Raw genomic sequence first — 19,469 nt, 5'->3', positions numbered from 1 at the left:
ATAAACAGCAACAGAACTCTAGTCCAGCGACAGGACTAATTGTTGATATTTTTTGTTAATTAGACCTAAAAAGGAAACATTTAGGGCAACTCAGCAGTGATTACACTACTGCTCAGTGCCTTTGACCTTGTGCACGTAAGTACAGACGTAACTTACATATCTGTGTACAACAGACAGCGGGACCAGAGGGTTCGGGCACCACAACCGTCTTCACTTCAGTTACGTGGTGACTGACTCGGGTTCCCCAGACCTTTCATGCCCAGATAGAATCCCTGGTGCACGAACACGAGGGTTAGGCTCTTAAGCAAAAACCATCCAGTGCAATCTCCAAGTTCAGAATGGAAATATGAACTGGGAAGGAGAAACGCTGTGTGATTCTGTTCCACTCAAGTGACATCCATCGAAAACCTACAACCTGCCCGCAGCCCCTTCCGCCCAGAGCCTGGAGAGCCACGCACAGTCCGTCCTTGCACTCGTGGGCCTCGCCGGGGGCTGCAGGCGGAGGAGCCAATCCCCGAGCAAGACAGGAGGTCCAACGACCTGACAGTAACTGGGGAATGCTGCTTCCTCCTTCTCCCCTGTCCTTGTTCTGAGAATTTTTGTGAACTTTTCAAACACAGGATTTACTCTGATCAGCCTCTCATTAAGAAGTTCTCCAGCCACCTGTACCCTACTGGTCTGAAGCGTGTGCAACTTTAGTGGCAGGAAATGAGCACGCCCACAGGACACAAGCAAGAGCATTCGTGTGGTTTTGAGGACAATTTTATTTTACTGATCACGTCAATAAAGATGAAGAAAATGCTGCCAAGTCATTCCCTGCCCCTCCATTTCTTCCATTCACCCCTTCTTTCTCCCTGGCTATGTAACTCCTCAGGTATCTTCCTCTTCCCTCTGACTTTTCCTTCCCCAACCTGCTGCCTCCCAGCGACTCCCCCTCCTTCCCCTGCTCTTCAAGTGGTGATTCAGCCCCGAGAGGCACTGTGATAAGGCAGCATGAGAACTGAAAACTGGAAAGCCTTATTTGTGGTCTCCACACTGCCGGTCCCATTGCTGCAGTCCTAAGCCAGCCTCCCAACTCTCTGCCTGTGATGGGCTGGGGTCCTGGAGTCCTGTATCTGGTGCGGGTTCTGGGTAGGGTATGGGTTCAAGTGCTCCCCATGTTCAGTTGGCCCACTCACTTTAGCTCTTCAGTGTGGCTTTTATTGTTAACTGAGCAGAGTTACATAGTTGGCCTAATGTATAAGGCAGTAAATGACTGAAAGAAATGCATTCAACGAGCTCTTCCTAAAAGGCAGCCTGTGACGGGCAGCGTTAACAATCGCTACGAGGTATCTTGGTGGGGTGGCGAGTCTGTGCTTCGGCTGATGAAATGATGAAATGTGTGTGTCTTCCGATTGCTGTCCTTCCTCTGCTCTGTGCTGCTCTCTCTGACCCAACCCCCAACCTATGTTTGCTTCTAATCTCAGCAAATGTTCATTTTAATCATAGTAATGCGTACACCTAGTTTACAAGGCACATCAGGGAAATTCACGTCCATCCAAGGCTCCCAACACTCCACGTAACCTCAACCTTAATGCCCCTAGTTCCCAATAATACGTTTTTCTTGCTGTTTNATGATGAAATGTGTGTGTCTTCCGATTGCTGTCCTTCCTCTGCTCTGTGCTGCTCTCTCTGACCCAACCCCCAACCTGTGTTTGCTTCTAATCTCAGCAAATGTTCATTTTAATCATAGTAATGTGTACACCTAGTTTACAAAGCACATCAGGGAAATTCACGTCCATCCAAGGCTCCCAACACTCCACGTAACCTCAACCTTAATGCCCCTAGTTCCCAATAATACGTTTTTCTTGCTGTTTCTGTTTGGTCAGTTTCAGAATTTATCTGTTGGTTTCCTTTGTAACAGAGAAGGCTGGAGCTCAGTGACACCTTTATACCAGCTTCCCTTCACACCCTCACGAAGACACGGCAAAAGAGCACAAGCTTTCATTCAATCAAAGGCCTGTTTTACATACTGTGGCCTTTTCACTACTGAGAGAAGTACTGTCGACTCCTCGTTTGCCTTTTGGGTTTTCCTGAAGCCAGTCCTTTCCTGCTCCATGCTGTTTGGGGGAGGAGGGTTCACATACTTGGCTGCTTGAGTTCCTGCCTGGGCTGTGGGATAGATAGGCCCTCACGCCCAACAGCCCTGCTTAGGAGTGGTACTGAGTCTCACCCTTCCCAGTCTCTCGGGAAAAGGAGACACTAAGCTGGAAGAATGTGGTAGGGAGGGGCACCGGGAGGACCGGGAAGGCCTTGGCGGCGGCCACCATGGCCAGGGAGCCCACTCACAGGCAGAAATGCTGGCTGAGGTCTGAACACCATGCCGATCGGTGGGCCAAGGAACTGACCCTGCTCACCCAGCCAACATGGCTCCCCACCCCTTGCTGTGCACCAAGTGCAGAGGCTGCGGGCCGGGCACTTTCCACAGGTGCTTGCCCCATTTACTCAGCCTCTGCCCACAGGCCCCTCTGAACCCCACATTCCCCCAACAGCCACCCTGCCGGCTGGAGGAAGTTACTGACAGTGAGCTCTCCGTGCCAAGCAGACGATGGTGACCTGCTCAAGGCCTTGAACAAAACAACTGATCCCATGACTACAGGCCGCTTCCAGGGACAGGTGACAAAGGAGGACAGAAGGGACCCAGCAGTGACTTAGTGTGGGGAGACAGGGGTGAGAGATGCAGGGCTTCGGATCAGATGCCCTGGAGGCCTCCAACACAGCCCATGACCCCCCGGTCTCGCTGGCAGGATGTGTGTGGTCACACGCAGGCCTTGGACATGGGCCCTGGCTACAACCACGCTCTGCCGCAGCCCGCTGTGACCTTGGGCCAACCCCTGTGTCTTGCCGATTCTCTGTTTCCTCATTTAATGGGGCTAATAATACCACCTTCCCTCATGGGGTTGTTACCAAAAATAAACCCTTGACTGCACACAAACATTAAGTGCTCATTTCGAGGGTCAACACCGTCCACAGTCCTGTCACCAAGTGAGGCACGGGGCCAGGACGCTGTGAGACCAGGACTGGACCCTGCGTCCTGGGCTCCAAATGCCCAGACCAGGAGTGCACGGGGCCTCTGGTGCAGTGGCTGAAACCACGGTCGGGGTCAGTGACAGAAGCCACCTGTGTAGCTCTAAGCACCTGCCTTTCCTTCTCTCTGTTCTGACCTTTGACCTCTGGGGCCCACCAACTCTGGAGGGGTTGCCTCCACCCCCTCCAGCGAGCCAACTCCTGGAGATGATGAGAAACCCACAGTCTCACTCTTCACGTGCTAACCAACTAATCCAGAGCTCATACCCCTGACCACCTCCGCACTGGGCTCTTATACTCCGGCCATGGCCACCTGCCCTGAGCACCCAGTCGGCATGACGACCAGGGACAATGCTGCCCCAGGGCCTGGTGAACCAACCCCACCTGCTGCCTGCCCCCCTGCACACCCTTCCTCACAGGGGCAGAGGCTGTGTGACCCTCTCCTCTTGACCGTTTTTCTAACTCTTGTAGAAATAGAAATACAAAGTACCTGTGATGAAGCTATCATTAAGTTTACTTTAAGAAACAAACCAGCACAGCAGTGTACACTGTCTCTCTTTTCCATTCCTAAAAAAATAAGATGCTAAAACCTGTATTTTAGAACACGCTCTTCCCCAGGACGTAGCGAGGGAGGGGGCATGTCCTCTCAGCCACCTCGTCTGCACCTGTACCAGACTGCGGCACAGCTTCCGCACATGGCTCCCTGTGGGAGCCGGGGCATCCTTGGCGGCACGTGGACCAGGAGCGATGCTCGACAGGCAGGAGGCCGTGTTGTGACAAGGACCTGAGCTCAGCTCAGCAAGCGGCCCTCTGTGGGGGGGTGGCAGCCCTGGCCTCCAACTCACGGGGGGGCAAGTTTCCCAGTAGCTCGGCCAGAGCCCAGAGGTCAGGATGGGACAGGGAGGGGAAGACAGGAGTTGCAAAAAGTGCTAGGGAGAAAAGGAGCCGAAGACAGGAGACAAAGCTCGCGATGACGCCCGAGGGAACAGCCACCTGCTGCCTGCAATGCTCCACCCACACGCCCCGTGTATTCGCTAAGCTGGTCTTTCATCCTCGAGATCAGCCTGAGTTCTGGAGGTGAACCCTGCAGAGCCCGCGATAAAAGGGGGCCCAGTGCTTTCCTGAGCAAAGGAGGCTGCTGAGTTTGGCCTCCAACACAGCCGTTTCTGCAGTGACCACACTCCATGCTTGCGGGACCCTCTGAGCCCCATTGTTCCCCCAGTGGCAGTCCACACACGGAGCAGGAACCCAGCAGGTGTTGTTTTCCTAACAGAGGCTGCGCTGTCTGCAGTGTCCTCCCTGGGAGGAGAGCCACCCTACATCGCCATTCTCGAGGCTAAACTACTTTCTAAATTAAACCAAAATATTATAGGCCCCAGCTGTGAAATTCTTTCTATAATTAAAGTGCAACACCACACTCAGTTTCTCTCCAGTCTACTCATCACACCATTAAATGACACAAAATAAAGGAACCAACCTAAATACTTGGGATCTCTAAAATTTTGAAAAAGTTTGATTTGAGGACCATAGAAGCAGCCATCAGATGCAAGAGCAACAGCAAGATACAGTAGAGGAGGTTGTCGTGACAACACCAATGGGACACAAAGTCTGTAACTGACACGATAAACAATGATTTTTTCTAAGCACATTTGTTCCCAGGCAGCCATGAACCTCAACAGAACAGAGGCGTGCCGTGTCCCAGCAGAGACGTCATGTTTTCTGTCACCATTCAGATGCTTTCCTTGCACGTGGACTCCGAGAACCCAGGTGTCCAGTCTGGGGCGCAGAACACCCCCACGCAGCACAGGCGACAAGCATGAGTAAACAACAGGGGAGGCTCCCCCAGCCCCGCCCAGACTAGAAACCCTACTTGGACGAGCCCGATGCCCTGTGCCAGGGGTGCCGCTGACAGCCAGCTGCAAAGCTCATCCCTGGCCAGCGCAGGGGGCAGCCAGGCAGCCAGCCTGCCTAGCCAGCAGCAGACATGGCCTCGAGACCCGGCTTGGCCTCGGCACTCTCCCCGCTCTGTCTGGCTTGCTCTCCACCACCAGGAGGGTGCTGGGGACCTGGCTGGTGTCTGGGGAAAGATCCAGCTGCCCTGGACTAACCTGTGCGACCACTCTGCTTCTCCCCCCGAAATGCACAACAGGCTGAGGTGCTGGCATGAAGTAAGAAATACACATTTAGCCTCCCTCCTGGTTCCTGCAAAAGAGCTCCTGGAACCCTCGGAATTTGGGCTTTGGGACTGTTCACAAGAGGCCCCTTCCGTTCTACCCGAGTTTCCCAAGGAGGTGACTCTCAGTGGCCCCCTGACCCCTGGAAGGCTCCACCAGGAGACCATTTGCCAGAAGGAGGAACCAGGACCAAAGGGCGGGGACTTCCAGCCACACCCCCTGACCTCCTGGAGTGGCAGGCGCTGAAAATCAGTTCCTCCAGAGGGCAGCTGGGTGAGCAGTCACACCACGGTGCTGGAAGGGACAGGTCCTCCACAGTCCCCCAGGCTGTGTCCTCTGCCGCTCTTTAGATGGCTGTGCCCGGGCTGCACGCTCTAAATGCCCCGGTAACAGGGAGTCCAGTGCTCCCCTGAGCCGTGAGCTGCTCTAGCCAATTACCAACCCTGACAGCAGGGGCTGTGCAGCCTCTAGACTTTCGGCTGGTCTCTGAAGGGCAGAGGCAGGGCCCGCGGAACTGAGGTCTCTACCTGGCCAGTCTCTGTTCATCCAGGTGGCGAGGGTCAGAACTGAGTTAAATTGTGGGACAGCCAGGAGGCGCCGACAGAGAATTAAAGACTTGCTGGGTCGGCCGAAGCCACATGCTGGCTGTCAGAAGTGGTGTGAGTGGAAGAGATGGCAGGACAGGCGGAGAGGACTGTGGGCGTCTTAATAACATTTACACATTCACCGAAGTTCACAGAATACTATGAGCTGGGAGAAACAGTTGTTTGGTAACTGAAATGCAGTGAGACAACAAACCTCAATGACAAATTCGTTCCCAAATAAATGATTTCTTGAAGTCATTAAACAACAGGAACAGCACATCGCAGTGAGAAGCAGAGCCCCCGAGACCCGCCACAGGAGCCCTCAGGAAGGCCCGCCGCCCGGGCAGCGCCCTCCCCACAAGCCTCTGCCCTCCGGGACAGGCACGTGCTTTCTCAGGCCTCCTCTTTGGCCTCCCAGGATGCACCTGGTGTGACTGCCAGCGTCACAACCACAGTGCCTTGCTCCCTCAAGAAGACTTCTTGAGGATAAAGTTTAGGGTTGGGGACCCGTCTTTCAAGTTCTTGCCTGAGTTCTAACCTGACTTGGAAGACTCTGGAGTCAGCACAGAGAAACACACTGTTGTAATCTGCCCAAGAGGGCACCTGGCTGTGCATTTATCTGCGTCTTTCCATCTTATTGCTAAGATAAAGCTTTAAGATATGTAAAGGTCATCTAGTTTATATAAATATTTTAATAAAGGCTCTTTTACTGCAAACATGTTTAAACACTGTACCCCAGGGCTTGCCTGTCTTTGGACGTTGGGTATCTGAGGAGGGGGCTTATCCTCTGTCGGTCCTGGATTGCCCCCCGCCGCCCCGCAGCGGCGAGTGGGGTCAGAGCTGTCCCAGAAGAAGGTGTGGATTCCACCTCTTGGGAGACATCTGCTGACAGCCCAACCCACTCCGGTGGGGAGTGGGGTACAATGAATAGCAAAAGGGGCCCTGACTAACCAGAGCACGTTCCACCTGAGTCCCTCTATTTCATGGGTCTAAATGCCTAGCACATGCTTATCTCGTGTGTGACAAGTGTTTTGTTCATTGCACCCCTCAGGCACCTTGAGCCGGCATCTGTTTTCTGTTTCTCACTGGCTGTTCTAAATCTGCCCCCACAGTTCAGGTGGGGGGTCCTGCTGGGGTGGAGAGCGGCAGGAAGCCAGCCAGTAGTCTCGGAACTGACTGAAGAGCCTTGTACTTAGGGGAAAACCCTGCTTTAAAATAAATATTTTACTTCACTTGTTTTCTCTGTGTGGATAAACATAACTGTTAGAGCCGGGTGCACAGTCGCTGAAGTGTGAACAGATCATGTTCAAAGTTACATCTGGGCCTTTCGAAGGGCCTAGACTCAAGCTTTCTCTACATCTGGTTGTTCACCTTTTCCTTTAAAGCGCCAGGGACAGGCTGCTTCCTGCCGCATGAACCACGAGGCCCATTCCACGCGGGTTAGAACAGTGGCACATAAGGCTCCCAGACGTGCCCAGGGCCACGCCGGCCACACCAGCACAGCCTTCTCGCCGGCTGTTCCTGCCACCAACACAACAGCATCCACGTTTTCTCTTTTCTGAACACGCCCAGGAAGCGACACCTGACAAGGCATAAGTCAGTTTCCAAGCCTCGCGGAGGCTGCACTCTGCTGTCTGGAAACACCACCTTCCACAGCAGAGCGCCTGGCGACGGAGGCTGTGGCGGCCTGGAGACAGACGGACAGATGGACCAGCAGGCAGGGCGCCCTCCCTCACACACAGGGGGTGGGACGCCCGGACTGCGGGCCGCCATCGGTTAAGGTCACTCACCCAAATCTGAAGCTTGATTCTCTTCTCATTTCTGAACACAGTCTTGACTTTGAAGTCGATGCCCACGGTGCTGACGAAGGCGGACGTGAAAGAGTCGTCCGCGTAGCGGAACAGGAAGGAGGTTTTGCCCACGCTGCTGTTGCCGATGATGAGCAGTTTGAACATGTAGTCGAAGTTCTGGTCGGAGGACTCCTTCTGGCCTGCCCTGGCGTCTTGGGCAGAGGCCATCTGCAGGGGAGACAGAAGAGGCGCCGTCAGTCTCCGTTCACTGGGAAGCCCGTGGCTTGCTCACCGCTGGCCTTTGGTGTGCTCCAGAGCAGACTGGGCAGAGTGTGCCCCTCTTCGCTGACATGTAACCATGGTGACAGCCTCCCCCCCTTGCTGGAAGACAGGGCCCACCCCTCCTGGTCCTTCCCCTCTGGGCTGGGGCTGTGGTGCTCAGCGTCCAGAACCTATCAAAGCCCGGGAGGGGACCTCTGTGTTGGCAACGTGGAAAGCGACGACATGAAGCCCAGTCAGGGCCTGTGGGCTCGGGAATGTCGTTGGTGGGCACACCCGCGTGGGAACAGCAGGATGTCCCTTCTCCAGAGTCCTCAGGGTCCCCAGATTTCCCAGGCAAGCACTCCCAAGGCCTAGCTCTAGTTCATCCACTGACACCTGAATCTAAGTGGCAGTTTCTTTCAAATTAAAAATAGTGCCGATGGCAAATGCGCATGATTCAAACAATGTGCCAGGAACTACTAACTTATTAAACCTCAGGACACTCCTATGAGGTGGGTGCCTTCACTACTTCCACATTAAAAGGAAAAAATGGAAGCTTAGAAATATTAAGGGATGTGCTCAGTGTCACACAAGTGACATGTACCGGAGGCAGGACTCACGGGGCGGGACCCATGTTCTGAGCCGGCACACATCTCGCACGAGGATGGGGTGCACATCTGCTCTGAAAGACGGAGGGGGTGCTCACGGTGAGATGCGCAGACGAAGGACCCCCTGGAGCCAGCAGTGGCTCCCCCACTGCGGGCCAGTGACCTTGAATTTGTTACTTTAAAGTGGTGCGCTCACTTCCCTCCCTCCCCTAGGTGAAATGAAAACAAGTGTGCTCTAACTTGGAACACTTGTGAAAATAACACTTGTGTAAAGCAGATGTGTAAGGCAGCCAGCACAGAGGGGAGAATAATGTCATTATTAATTAGAAATGTGGATGTGGATGTTGATTTACTTCTCATTCTTTGGTGATCATGCTAACAACCACCAAACCAAACGCAGCGCGAGGTCCGAGTTCCATGGGCTCAGAGCCGAGGGGGAATTTGGGAGGACAAGTCACAGCCTTCTTACTGGCGCCTTTCCCGACTCGGGCGTCCGTGGCCCTTCCATGCTGCCCAGGGAGGGAGCCACTGGTCCCACACGCCTCGGTGCACCTGACTGAACACAGTTTCTCCGTCACACCAGTCACAGGTGCTGAGTCGCTACACTGAGCCCGATGGGTGGGAAGCACGGCCGTGACTGCAGACAGCTCCGAGGAGCAAAGAGGGGCCAGACCGGCTGTGGTCGTTTCGGTAAAGTCTGACCAACAGCGGCAGCTTCCCCAGCACACGACTGAGTGCTGGAATCAGTCATGAGTGCTCAGCGTCCTGGACAACGGTGCAGCCTGCTGAGGTCGGGGTGTGTGTTCACAGACAGCTGTGAGAAATGGGAAAAGGGTGGGATGACACAGTCCCTCTGTGTTGCCAGTAGGAGAGCACAATCGTACACGTAAGAATAAGGACAAAAAAAAAATCCGTAGATAGGATAAAATCTAAGGACAATAAAAATTCTGGTCGCAAATGACACTTCCTTAGTTAATATTAGGTGAAGCATTTCTCCTGCTAAGTCCATGGAACCACACAGATGCCTCCACTGATCACAACTTGTAGCGAGTGTTTGCTGGTGAAAAACCTGGGTCCCCGACACAGGTGTCACCCTCCTTTCTGCTCCAGGAGTCCGCGTGCCGAGATAATACCCCCACAGCCCAAGCACCAGTCAGGGACTGGCCTGCAAAAACAGGCCTGCAAAAACAGACACCTTGTTCTGATGGCTCTGGCCCCCCAACAAGGCCAGGTAACTGTTACATGTGGCAGGTTCCTGCAGACACAGTCCTTTCAACAACTGGTACTCTCCACCCCACTCAGGGACTGCTGAGTTCAGCCGGGCCTGCATAGCCACCATGAAGCTCTTGACTCTTCTAGACAACCAGCTCAGACCCCAGGTGAACAGTGTGCAGCCACTGCCCATTCAGGACGCGGACACCCCCATTCCCAGAGCTTTGCCCCCACAGCCAACCATGCGTGGTGCCCACTGCCCTGCAGATGTGAGGCCCCTGAGCCCTGGCCCTCCTGGTGGCCTCAAGACAATGTGGGATGAGTTCTCTGTGGCCATCAATCCTGAGTCCTATTCCAGAACCAGACTGACTCGACTCCTGTAGAAACAGAGGCCCTCCCTGTGGGGACTCTCTGAGTGTCCTCTGGAGGTCCCAGAGGGAAAGGCAAGGTGGGGCTCTCTGCAGTGTGGGCATTGACTCCATCCACCCTCATGGGGGCAGGTTGGCCACGGGCAGCAGGAGCTACGGGGCACTGAGGGCACCAGGGCGAAGGAGGTGGGTGTGCAGCAGGAGCCCCAAGCCCCCGAGGGGTTGATTAGAGAGGGCTGCTGATCCACTAGCCCAGAAGAATTTCTACTATTGCCTGATCCTACTATTTCTACTATCCTCAGTGAGATGCACAGAGAGCCAAAAAGATGTGCATTGGGAATGCATACGTTTTATTAAACTTCAGAATAAGGAAATAAATCCTGGCCCAGAGGATGGAGAAAGAGACTCCCGAATGCCTTGCTGAGAACAGAAATGAAGTGATTTGACAGTAATGTCAGAGGGAATTATAGACACTCGCTGTGTAAATTTGCTGATACTTCTAAATACATGGGAAACTATAGCTAGAATTTGAAAAAATGGTGGGCAGGCAATAACCTACCCCAGAGCAAATCAGAGCTTCTAAAAGTTACAGAAAAGATAACACTGAAAATTGCATTATTTTTTAATTAATTGCCAAAAAAAGAATCATAGAATTGAACTGCCTGCTCCACCCAAGACTCCCTTTTCCAGTACCGGAGCCTCACAGCAGTGGCTCCAGCCCTCCAACTGGGGACAGGACATCTCCCTGCTAAGTTCCTGCAGCCATCCACCCATCACCCGTCCCTCCGTCTCTCTCTCTCCATCTGCCACCTTCAGTATACGGTGGAAGGCAGGATAGCAGCCCCCAAAGACAGACGATTGACAGATGATAGATGACAGATGATAGATGATAGATGATAGACGATAGATGATAGACAGATGAGAGATGGAGTAGGCTGGTAGTTGACAGGCTGGTAGGTAGGTCCGTAGACAGACAAGAGAGATAATTGGACGACAGGTAGGTGTGTGTGTGTGTGTGTGTGTGTAAAGTTGAATTTATCAAGAAAATTCTCCACAGAGAAAACTCCAGCCTCCACTGGATTCATTGATGAACTCTAAAACACTTTGAATACCAACATGTATCAATCACAAAATCACTCGGAAAAGAGAGGAAAGAACACTTCTCATCTTTTATAAGGCCTGCATGACCGTGATATTATAGTCTCATGAAGATATTAAAAGAAAATCATACAGCAATATCCATCATGAACTTAAATGCAAAAATCCTCAAGGAAATGTAATCAAACTGCATCCAACAACACATGGAAAGGAGTAAGGGGGATTTATCTAAAGAATGCTGGGTTCACCCAAAAATCAATTAACAACACCCAACAGAATGGAGATAAACAATGTGATCGCCCAAGATGCAGAGCAAGTGCCTGACAAAATTCAGCACCCATTTATGTTAAAAACAAATACTCTTGGGAAACTAAAAATCAGAAGAAATGTCCTCAATGTGACAGGTGTCTCAGCCTGCAGCAGCAACCACAAAACTGCAGCACTTCGTGGTGAAAGGGGGAGCCCCCTCCGAGGGGACAAGGTGAGGGTGTCTTCCCAGCACGTCTAGTGGCCCTCCTTACAGGAGCGGGAAGGAGGCACTTGCCTCTCCGTCTCCATGAGGGGCAGGAACTAAATTTCCATTTCTCATAAAGAGGAAGGGGTCATTGCTGAGGCTGGGCACTGTCAGAAGTTCAGCCATCATGAAAGGCAAGAGAGACACACACTTCTCATGGTCGAATGAGACAGTGTGTACTCAGACCATACTTCCCATTAAGTTGCTTCTCTAGACAACATTGCTGCATTGAACATCACCTCAACTTCATCTCCAGCCTACATCTATATTCTTTCTCCAATCCTCCTCATTTTCAGATAAAAAATCTTTCTCTTTTTTGCACTCTGTTTCATAGATGGGGTCAATGTTTTTCTTTAAAGTTTCCCAAATAGCCAGAATGCTCTGCATTTCTGAGATGATCCAAGCAGCTTGTGGACAACATAACAGAAGACTAAGCATTTGATTGGAGACAAGGGATTCCACATTGGTCCTGCAAGACAGCAGGCCAACCTGCAAGAAATTCAAATCCAGGAAACAAAAATCAAGCCATTTTTAAAGCACGGGCCCTTCTGAAATGCTTGGTTTAGTTTATACAGGTTTGTTTTATAAACAGAAGATGAAGACCATTTTTCTTTCTTCTGAACCAAATGAATGGATCAGTTGATACCCATAGCACCCTCGCTCTTTCCAACACTCTCCTGTGTCTTCTTGGGAAGCCCAAAGTAACAGGAGAAAGAACACGGCTTTCTGGACAGAGGTTTGGCAGAATCTTGAATCTACCATGTTGGGAAAGTTACTTACCCTCAGTAAGCTCCAGGAACTTGACTGTAGTCAGTAACGCTGACCTCCAGGGCTGTTTTCTACCTCATACACACACAGACACACAGAGATACACAGAGACCTGAATCCAAGGCACCGTGCTTGGCACGAAGCACTAAGTGAGCTGGAGCATGCTCAGTCTGGCTCCTGAATCAAATGACAGTCTGTTCACAAGTCCTTCCCGTGTGTCAGAGGCACTGCTCCTGCCCCTTTCATCTGGCCCTGGGGACTGACCCCTGAACAAGGCACAAAGTGACCACTTCTGCCTAAAAATTCTAACCTTCTAACCCATCAGCTGGAACACATACCAAATGCTATTCCCAGTTATTTAATGACAAAGGAAACATGGAAATGAAATGTTATCATGGTATTTTATTTTAATGGTCACTATAAAAAAACAACCATTACTCCTTACTCTGCATCAACTCAGAGAGCAATGTTTTTTTTAAAAATTCCTATATTGCCCTGGCTGGTGTGGCTTAGTTGATTGGAGTGTCATCTCTTAAACCGAAAGGCCAAGGTGTTGCTGGTCAGGGCACATGCTTGGGTTGCAGGTTCAGTCCCCAGCTGGGGCGAGTGAGAAGCAACCGATCGATGTTTCTCTCCCTCTCTCTCTCCCTCACTTCCTCTCTTTCTAAAATCAATAACCATGCCCTTGGGTGAGGATTTAAAAAATACCCCTATATCAAAAACTACCTTGAATGAAACACCAAGATACAAGCACATCAAATGCTTCTTAAAAGACATTATATAATTTTTAAAAGGCTTCTTTGACTTAAGAAAATATGGAAGTAAGGTATGAAATCAACAATTAAAGAACCCATTTTGTTTCACACCAACAAATTAACTAAATATTTTTATCCTAATTTTTTATTGTTGTTCAAGTACAATTGTCTCCATTTTCACCCCACCTTAACCAAATACTTTTAAATGGGGAAAATAATCTCCTAGGATAATGCAACTATAGGATGAAGTTTTGCTTGTCACCCATTGTCCAGAAACCTCAGTAAAATTTGAGAGCATATATTTAAAATAATGTAGTCCATTCAGTCTTTAAATGGAAGAAAAAAGAAATGTCAACTATTCATCTCGTTGCATTTTCATGTATCAAAGTCTCCTCGAATGTGATTATACTTCAGAAGCAGGGATGCTGCTTCTTGCCACTTAAGATATACAAAGCATGTTGATGGCTTTTGTTCTTCCTACCATTACACGTTTGAAAGTCTGACTATAATGAAGAGAGGTTCACCCAAACAGCAACTTACCTGTTAAGTTAAATCACGTGTGTTTTAATTAAATATAATACAGAAAATACTCTTCAATTTCTTAAAATGTATGTTATTCACAATAGCATTTGGTCGTTTAAATTTTTTAAAGATTTTATTTATTTATTTTAGAGAGAGGGAAAGGGAGGGAATGAGGGAGAGAAACATCAATGTGTGCTTGCCTCTCACGTGCCCCCAACTGGGGACTGAGCCCGCAACCCAGGCATGTGCCCTGAATGGGAATTGAACCAGTGACCCGTTGGTTCCCAAGCTGGCACTTAATCCACTGAGCAACACCACCCAGGGAGTATCTAGGCATTTAAATTTTTAAATCTCAAAAATCTAGTCCAGTGAATCAAGTACACCATAAATATGAAAACGGCTCCACCCATGAGCAAATTAATTTTGTTAACCTATTCTTATATTAATTCTTCATTAAATTGCCTGCTGTATAGTTGATATGAAATAATTTAAAGTATTTCCTAAGGCATTAATTTCATATAGTTCTGTAACATTTTAATGACCCTCTGAAGATTCCAAGCTGCTCTTGTATGAAAATAAAAATCATGATGCACTATGGTTCATTTCTTAGTAATTTATTTTGACAGAAACACTTCAGTGCCTATACAAGGTTGACATAAGCACTAACAATCTAGTTTTAAACTCCATTGTCAATGTTTACTTCTAATCAAACATGATTAATGTAGCTAGGTGGCTGCTGGCAGTGTCTCTAGCAAATGGAAAATCTTCATCAGCCAATATACTTCCTGAGCTACAGCCTGCACCTTCATTGTCTGCCAGGCTCTGTTCACATCAGGTCCACAGTGCAAAGCCAAGCCACAAACAGAGGTATCAGAAATCACACAATGGGGCCCTGTTCTCTAGAACAAAGCAAATCTTCAATAACTCACATGGTAATCTGAGGGCTTCCACTGTATAACCTTTCAACAAACACTCTGCAGATTTGTGGTTTTTTCATTAACAGTCCCGTGCATAGCTTAATGCACATAACCCGTAAAATAGATGAAAAGTAAATAGATGCATATGTTTAAAGTCCTTGATTCATAAAGAAAACGTTTCAGAAAGAATTAGGTCAAATATTTGCACTGCTGGATTTGGCAGCTGAGGTGGGCTCTCGCGAGGATCCCCCGACCCCACTGTCCCGTGGCCCTGCGCACCTGCTTGGTTCTGTGGCGCACGGTCCGGGGAACCCAGGCTGATGAGCAGTGTTCGATAATCGTTACTTAAAAGCAGAAGTTAATCTCGATGCTCAGCACCGGAGTCCATGGCAGCAAACCCGAGTGGGACTGAAAGGGGCTGAGCGCCCAGCAATGGGCCCATTGGTCAGAGGGTCTCGGGGCCCAGAGATTAACCTGCCGGGGTCAGAGGTGAAGCACCTCCGTGGTGCTTGAGGGTCGGAGATGAAGGGCAGGAGTGAGATGGCCGAGGTCAGAGGTGAAGGGCAGGGGTGAACTGACGAGGTCAGAGGTGAAGGGCCTCCGGGTGGCGCCGAGCCCTCCGTTTTGGGCCCTGTGCGCCCACACTGAGGGTACCCTGACACTGCCTCCCGTGCTCGCTCCTGGCCCGGCGCTCGTTCGGTCCCGACCCCAGGACCACTGGACGCCCGCCGGTCTGAAGTCCCTGCGCCGGCACCGCTGTCTCGGACCCGGGACAACGAGTGACACACGACCCCACGCCCCGGACTGCTGCTCACAGGCACACAGGCGCGCTCACCGTCCCTGAGGAGCCCAGGACAGCGACAAGGACGCCCACCCCCCGCGGGGACACGTCTGTCCTCGGACCGAGTCGAAAGCGCTCCCCGCGGTGGCCGTCTGTACCGAGGGTGCCAGCATCTCTGTCAGTCCCTCCCAAGGCCACACGCTCTGCACAGACCCACCTGCAGGGGAGCTTCGTGTCTCATTGTTCTCGGGCGGTCCTCGCTCTCGGGGACGACAGCGCTAGCCCGGCGCGCGCTCCCCGCTCCGCACCCTCGGGTTCGCTGACCCGCCCGATATCAGCACCGGCGCTGTCCCTTCCTAGGGCGCATGCGCATTCTGGCTCGGCGCGCGCGCTCCTGGGAGTTGTAGTCCAGATCCCAGACACGTCCCACGAGCCCGCCAGTCGCGAACTACAACTCCCGGCGACGCAGAGCACAGGCCGCCTTCCATCCAGCCGCGCTCGGCCGCCGCGCCACCTTCTCTTGGGACGCTCTCAACCTGGCCCCCAACCCTCCCCAGTGCAGGCGGACTTGCTACGGCTCAGCCTCAGCTGCAGATTTCTAGTGTCCACTTGTCGCCTCCCGAAGCTGTACTGGGTTTCCGGGTTAGGAAACGCGCTGCCCGGTGCTGATGACCAGTACAAACGTCACCTGCGCGGCGTTCCGACTCTGCCCTACACCTGCCGTCCCGGACCCGGAGAGTTTATTCCCCAGGCAGCGGGCTGGTGTCACACTGTCAGCCCAAAAGACGAGGAGAAGGCGACGGACAGCGCACACTTGGGCAAAATGGGTTATCCGCACCGTCGCGTCAAGAAGGCGCACGCGCGCGCGCGCGCACACACACTCACATCGACACGGACGCACACTCACTCGGACTATGACGCGCGCGCGCACACGCACACACACCCGTACACTGACTCATTCACACGCGCGCGCGCACTCACATTGACACTGAGCACACAACCACTCACACACCCATACATTGACAAGCACAGCCACACGCACGCATGCACGTGCATACACACACGTGCGCACAGTCACACGATTGCACACACACAACGCTCACAAGCACTCACACTAGCACGCTCGCACACACACAAGTCTGTAAGGAGAATTGTTCTGCAGACCTCGCAGGGGACACCCTTCGCTCACCTTTCCGTACAGCTCCATGGCAAGGAGGGGCTCCGAGTCCTTCTGCTGGGGGTGCGGGTCTGCGCAGGAGGCGCCGATCAACGCACAACACAATGGAGCTGGTGGGGGCGAGGTGGCGGAGAGAGACGGAGGGACGTGGACGCACCGCTGGTCCGGACCGACCGCTTCTTCCCTTGGGAGGAGCGGGCGGTCCTGGCGTCAGCGCAGTGAAAGGGCTCCCAGGAGCCGCGCCAGGGGCGCCACCGCGCGGGGCGGCCCCTCCCAGCCCCGCGCAGTCCGCGTCCCCGGGGCGCGGCCGCGGCCGCGGGCCAGAGCCAAGTGCGCGCCGGGTTATTCGCCCAAAGCAGGTCCTACAAACGAACGAACGAACACCCGTCACTGGAGCCACAGCACCCGCACAAGATGACACCGGAGACCTTATTAAGGTTCCCTGTCCTCCCATTCAGCCTACTCCTCCCACACGAGTTCCAAATGGATCTCGGGTCTCTAAACTGCACTTTTGTTACACTTACGTTTCCCCTCAGTTAGCTAACATGTGTGACTGTTCATGCTCCGGGAGCCAAACAGTTCTTCCCGCTTAAGAGTAAACAGCAGTGAGTGCAGTAAGGATGCTGCCAGGGGCTGAATGACTGTTACTGGAGGCCGAGTGGGAAAGGGATGAACCTGCTGTTGGCAGAGAGACGTAGGAGTAATACTCTGAATCAGCTCAAAGCTTCATTGCGTGAGACAAGGCAGTGGAATGGTGGTTCTGAACCGAAATGAGCTTGAATCTGGGGGGTGGGGGCAGGAATTAAATTCAAATTCTCGTGGCATCTATGGGGGTTATGAGTCAAACACACCAGCAATTCTGATGCAAGTGGTGGTCCTTTGCCATAATTCAAGAAACGCTGCCTTAAATAATTTATATGTAAGAGTTTTTTAAAAACACAAGTTTTAACTTTCACAGATTGACTCAATAATGAGACAACAATTTATTGGGAACTTACTACATCCCATTCATTTTAGGGTTTTGTTCGTTTTTGTTTAAGAAATCTAAGACCTGTCCTCTAATCTTGCTATCAGTGAGAATCTCCTGCGATAGCATTAGGTAAACAGGTTTTATAACTACTCAGAAAACACATATTTAAATGCTCCTCTGATAGTTGAGGTGACCTAATGGTTAGAGCAATTGCTTTTAAATTAGCTGATAACAAATAAAAGTAAAAGGTAAAAGGGCCCCTGCTGGAGCAGTTCACGGTGGCAGGTTGTTAGAAATGAGATTTCTGGGATTTTTAAAGACACGTGTAAAGGTGCACCTCTTTATATTTTTTCCCCATGAGAAATACCAAAAAACAAAACAAAACAAAAACAAAAACCAAACCCAATACTAACACGTGTGGCTATTTGTATTTAAAATCTAAAAAATCACACAGGAACTTATGAATTGTTTTTCTTCAGAACTTTCTGTAATTTTGATACTATCACCACCTGAAATTCTCAGAATTCCAGGAGGCTGCTATCATAGGACACATTTAAATATTACAAATGCTGTGCTGTTACAGGTTTACTGGTCTTTGAGAACTCCATCTTTTCTTGACATTTTATGAAAATGACATATACCTCCTCGGTTTTCCAGTATCTTTCTTACTTGTGGAAGAACCCATGAAAATTGAGTTGTGAAAATACTATTAGAGTTGCAAGAGGTTTGGGAGAACAGAGTCCTGTCCTGTTTCTTGTGTCTTTGGGGGTATTAAAATAGGTTGAGGGAGTAAGAAAAAAAGGTAGCCAGGGATCAACTAAACCAACAAGAAAGACGGGAGCTGACTGTCTCCCTGCAGTGAGAGCAAAAGCATGTTGGCTTTGCGTGAAGTCAGGCCACCACCTACCAGTTCCACTGCCAAGGCCACCAGATGCGCTCTGGGGCCGCTCCTACCTCCACCTTCTGGGTATCTGGAAGGAGGAAGTGATGAAGGGCCGCTCCCACCCTCTGAGCACACCATAGTTCTTGCTAGATTACAGTGCCTCATTGCGAGGCTGGCTGGAAAATGTGGTTCTTGTGCTGGGTGAACCGGTGCCCAGCTGAACATCAGGATTTGGCTACAAAGGAAGGGAAGCACGGGGTCTGGAAGGCGGCTGGTGTCTCCACCACAGGCGGCAGGCAACTCCCAGATACGGTGTGCTGCTCCCCACACCCACCTCTTTACAGCTTTATGGAAATGGAAATGTCTGTTTAAAAACATACCCATTCCCAGGATCTCTATAATTGAACAGCAACCGAAGCCTTAAAATCAAGGAATAACCCAGAAGTTAGAGTGTCCCAGAAAGAGGGAAGCCACCTTGAACTACAAATGAATCTGGGGTTAGTTGATGGGAAAAGGTGTTAAAGGCAGAACAGTGCATGGAAAGCACAGGGGCCACCAGTGGGGGCCACAGAGTCTGTAGGACCGCCCGCCCCCCCAGCAGAATGCAGAGCAGGCCCATTCTGGGGCCCGGAGGGGCCTCAGCCAGAGTCACGAGACCTCAAGGGAGGGGCGCTGGGATGAGGACTCGCCAATCTTTGTCTATGGTTTCAGTTTTCTTTTCTCTGTCCCACATCACTACTCTTTATTGATTGGCTTTTTGCTATGCTGTGTTTATCTAATATTTATTAATATTCACTTTGATTTTGGTGTTTATCTAGTTTATCTATGATTCACTTTGCTGTTATCAGTCCATGTCTGTGTCAGCTCCATTAAACAGTAGAATTCTATCAAGCAAGGTCAAATGGGGATAATTTATTTGGCTAAACCACAGCCAAGAACAAAGACAGTGAATTTAGTATTAATTAGTAACAATGATATCAGTTAAGTTAAAAATAGAAACAGACATTTTGTTTCCATCATG

General features: G+C 50.9%; 1 protein-coding gene across 3 annotated transcripts in view; it reads right to left on the bottom strand.

Annotated features, from left to right (window-relative positions):
* The window catches only part of RAB3C (RAB3C, member RAS oncogene family), a 65,205-nt gene extending 48,347 nt beyond the window's left edge, over positions 1-16,858 (bottom strand). The window contains exons 1-2 of one of the 3 annotated variants that reach the window (XM_037038497.1): positions 16,608-16,858; positions 7,615-7,842 (exon numbers count right to left, since the gene is read on the bottom strand). In XM_037038497.1, coding sequence (XP_036894392.1) covers positions 7,615-7,842; positions 16,608-16,625 — 246 coding nt within the window. In that variant the 5' untranslated portion in view covers positions 16,626-16,858. Of the gene's footprint in view, positions 1-7,614; positions 7,843-15,635; positions 15,765-16,106; positions 16,233-16,607 lie in introns of those variants that run through there. The other 2 variants (XM_037038498.1, XM_037038496.1) reach the window with 2 other exon arrangements.
* Positions 16,859-19,469: the final 2,611 nt, after the last annotated feature.

Source organism: Sturnira hondurensis, unplaced genomic scaffold (assembly GCF_014824575.4).
Source record: "Sturnira hondurensis isolate 20B ecotype Veracruz unplaced genomic scaffold, ASM1482457v3 Scaffold0024400, whole genome shotgun sequence".
In the NCBI taxonomy this organism is placed as follows: Eukaryota; Metazoa; Chordata; class Mammalia; order Chiroptera; family Phyllostomidae; genus Sturnira; species Sturnira hondurensis.
Note: the sequence above shows the minus strand (reverse complement) of the source record. Positions and strands in the feature narration are given on the sequence as shown.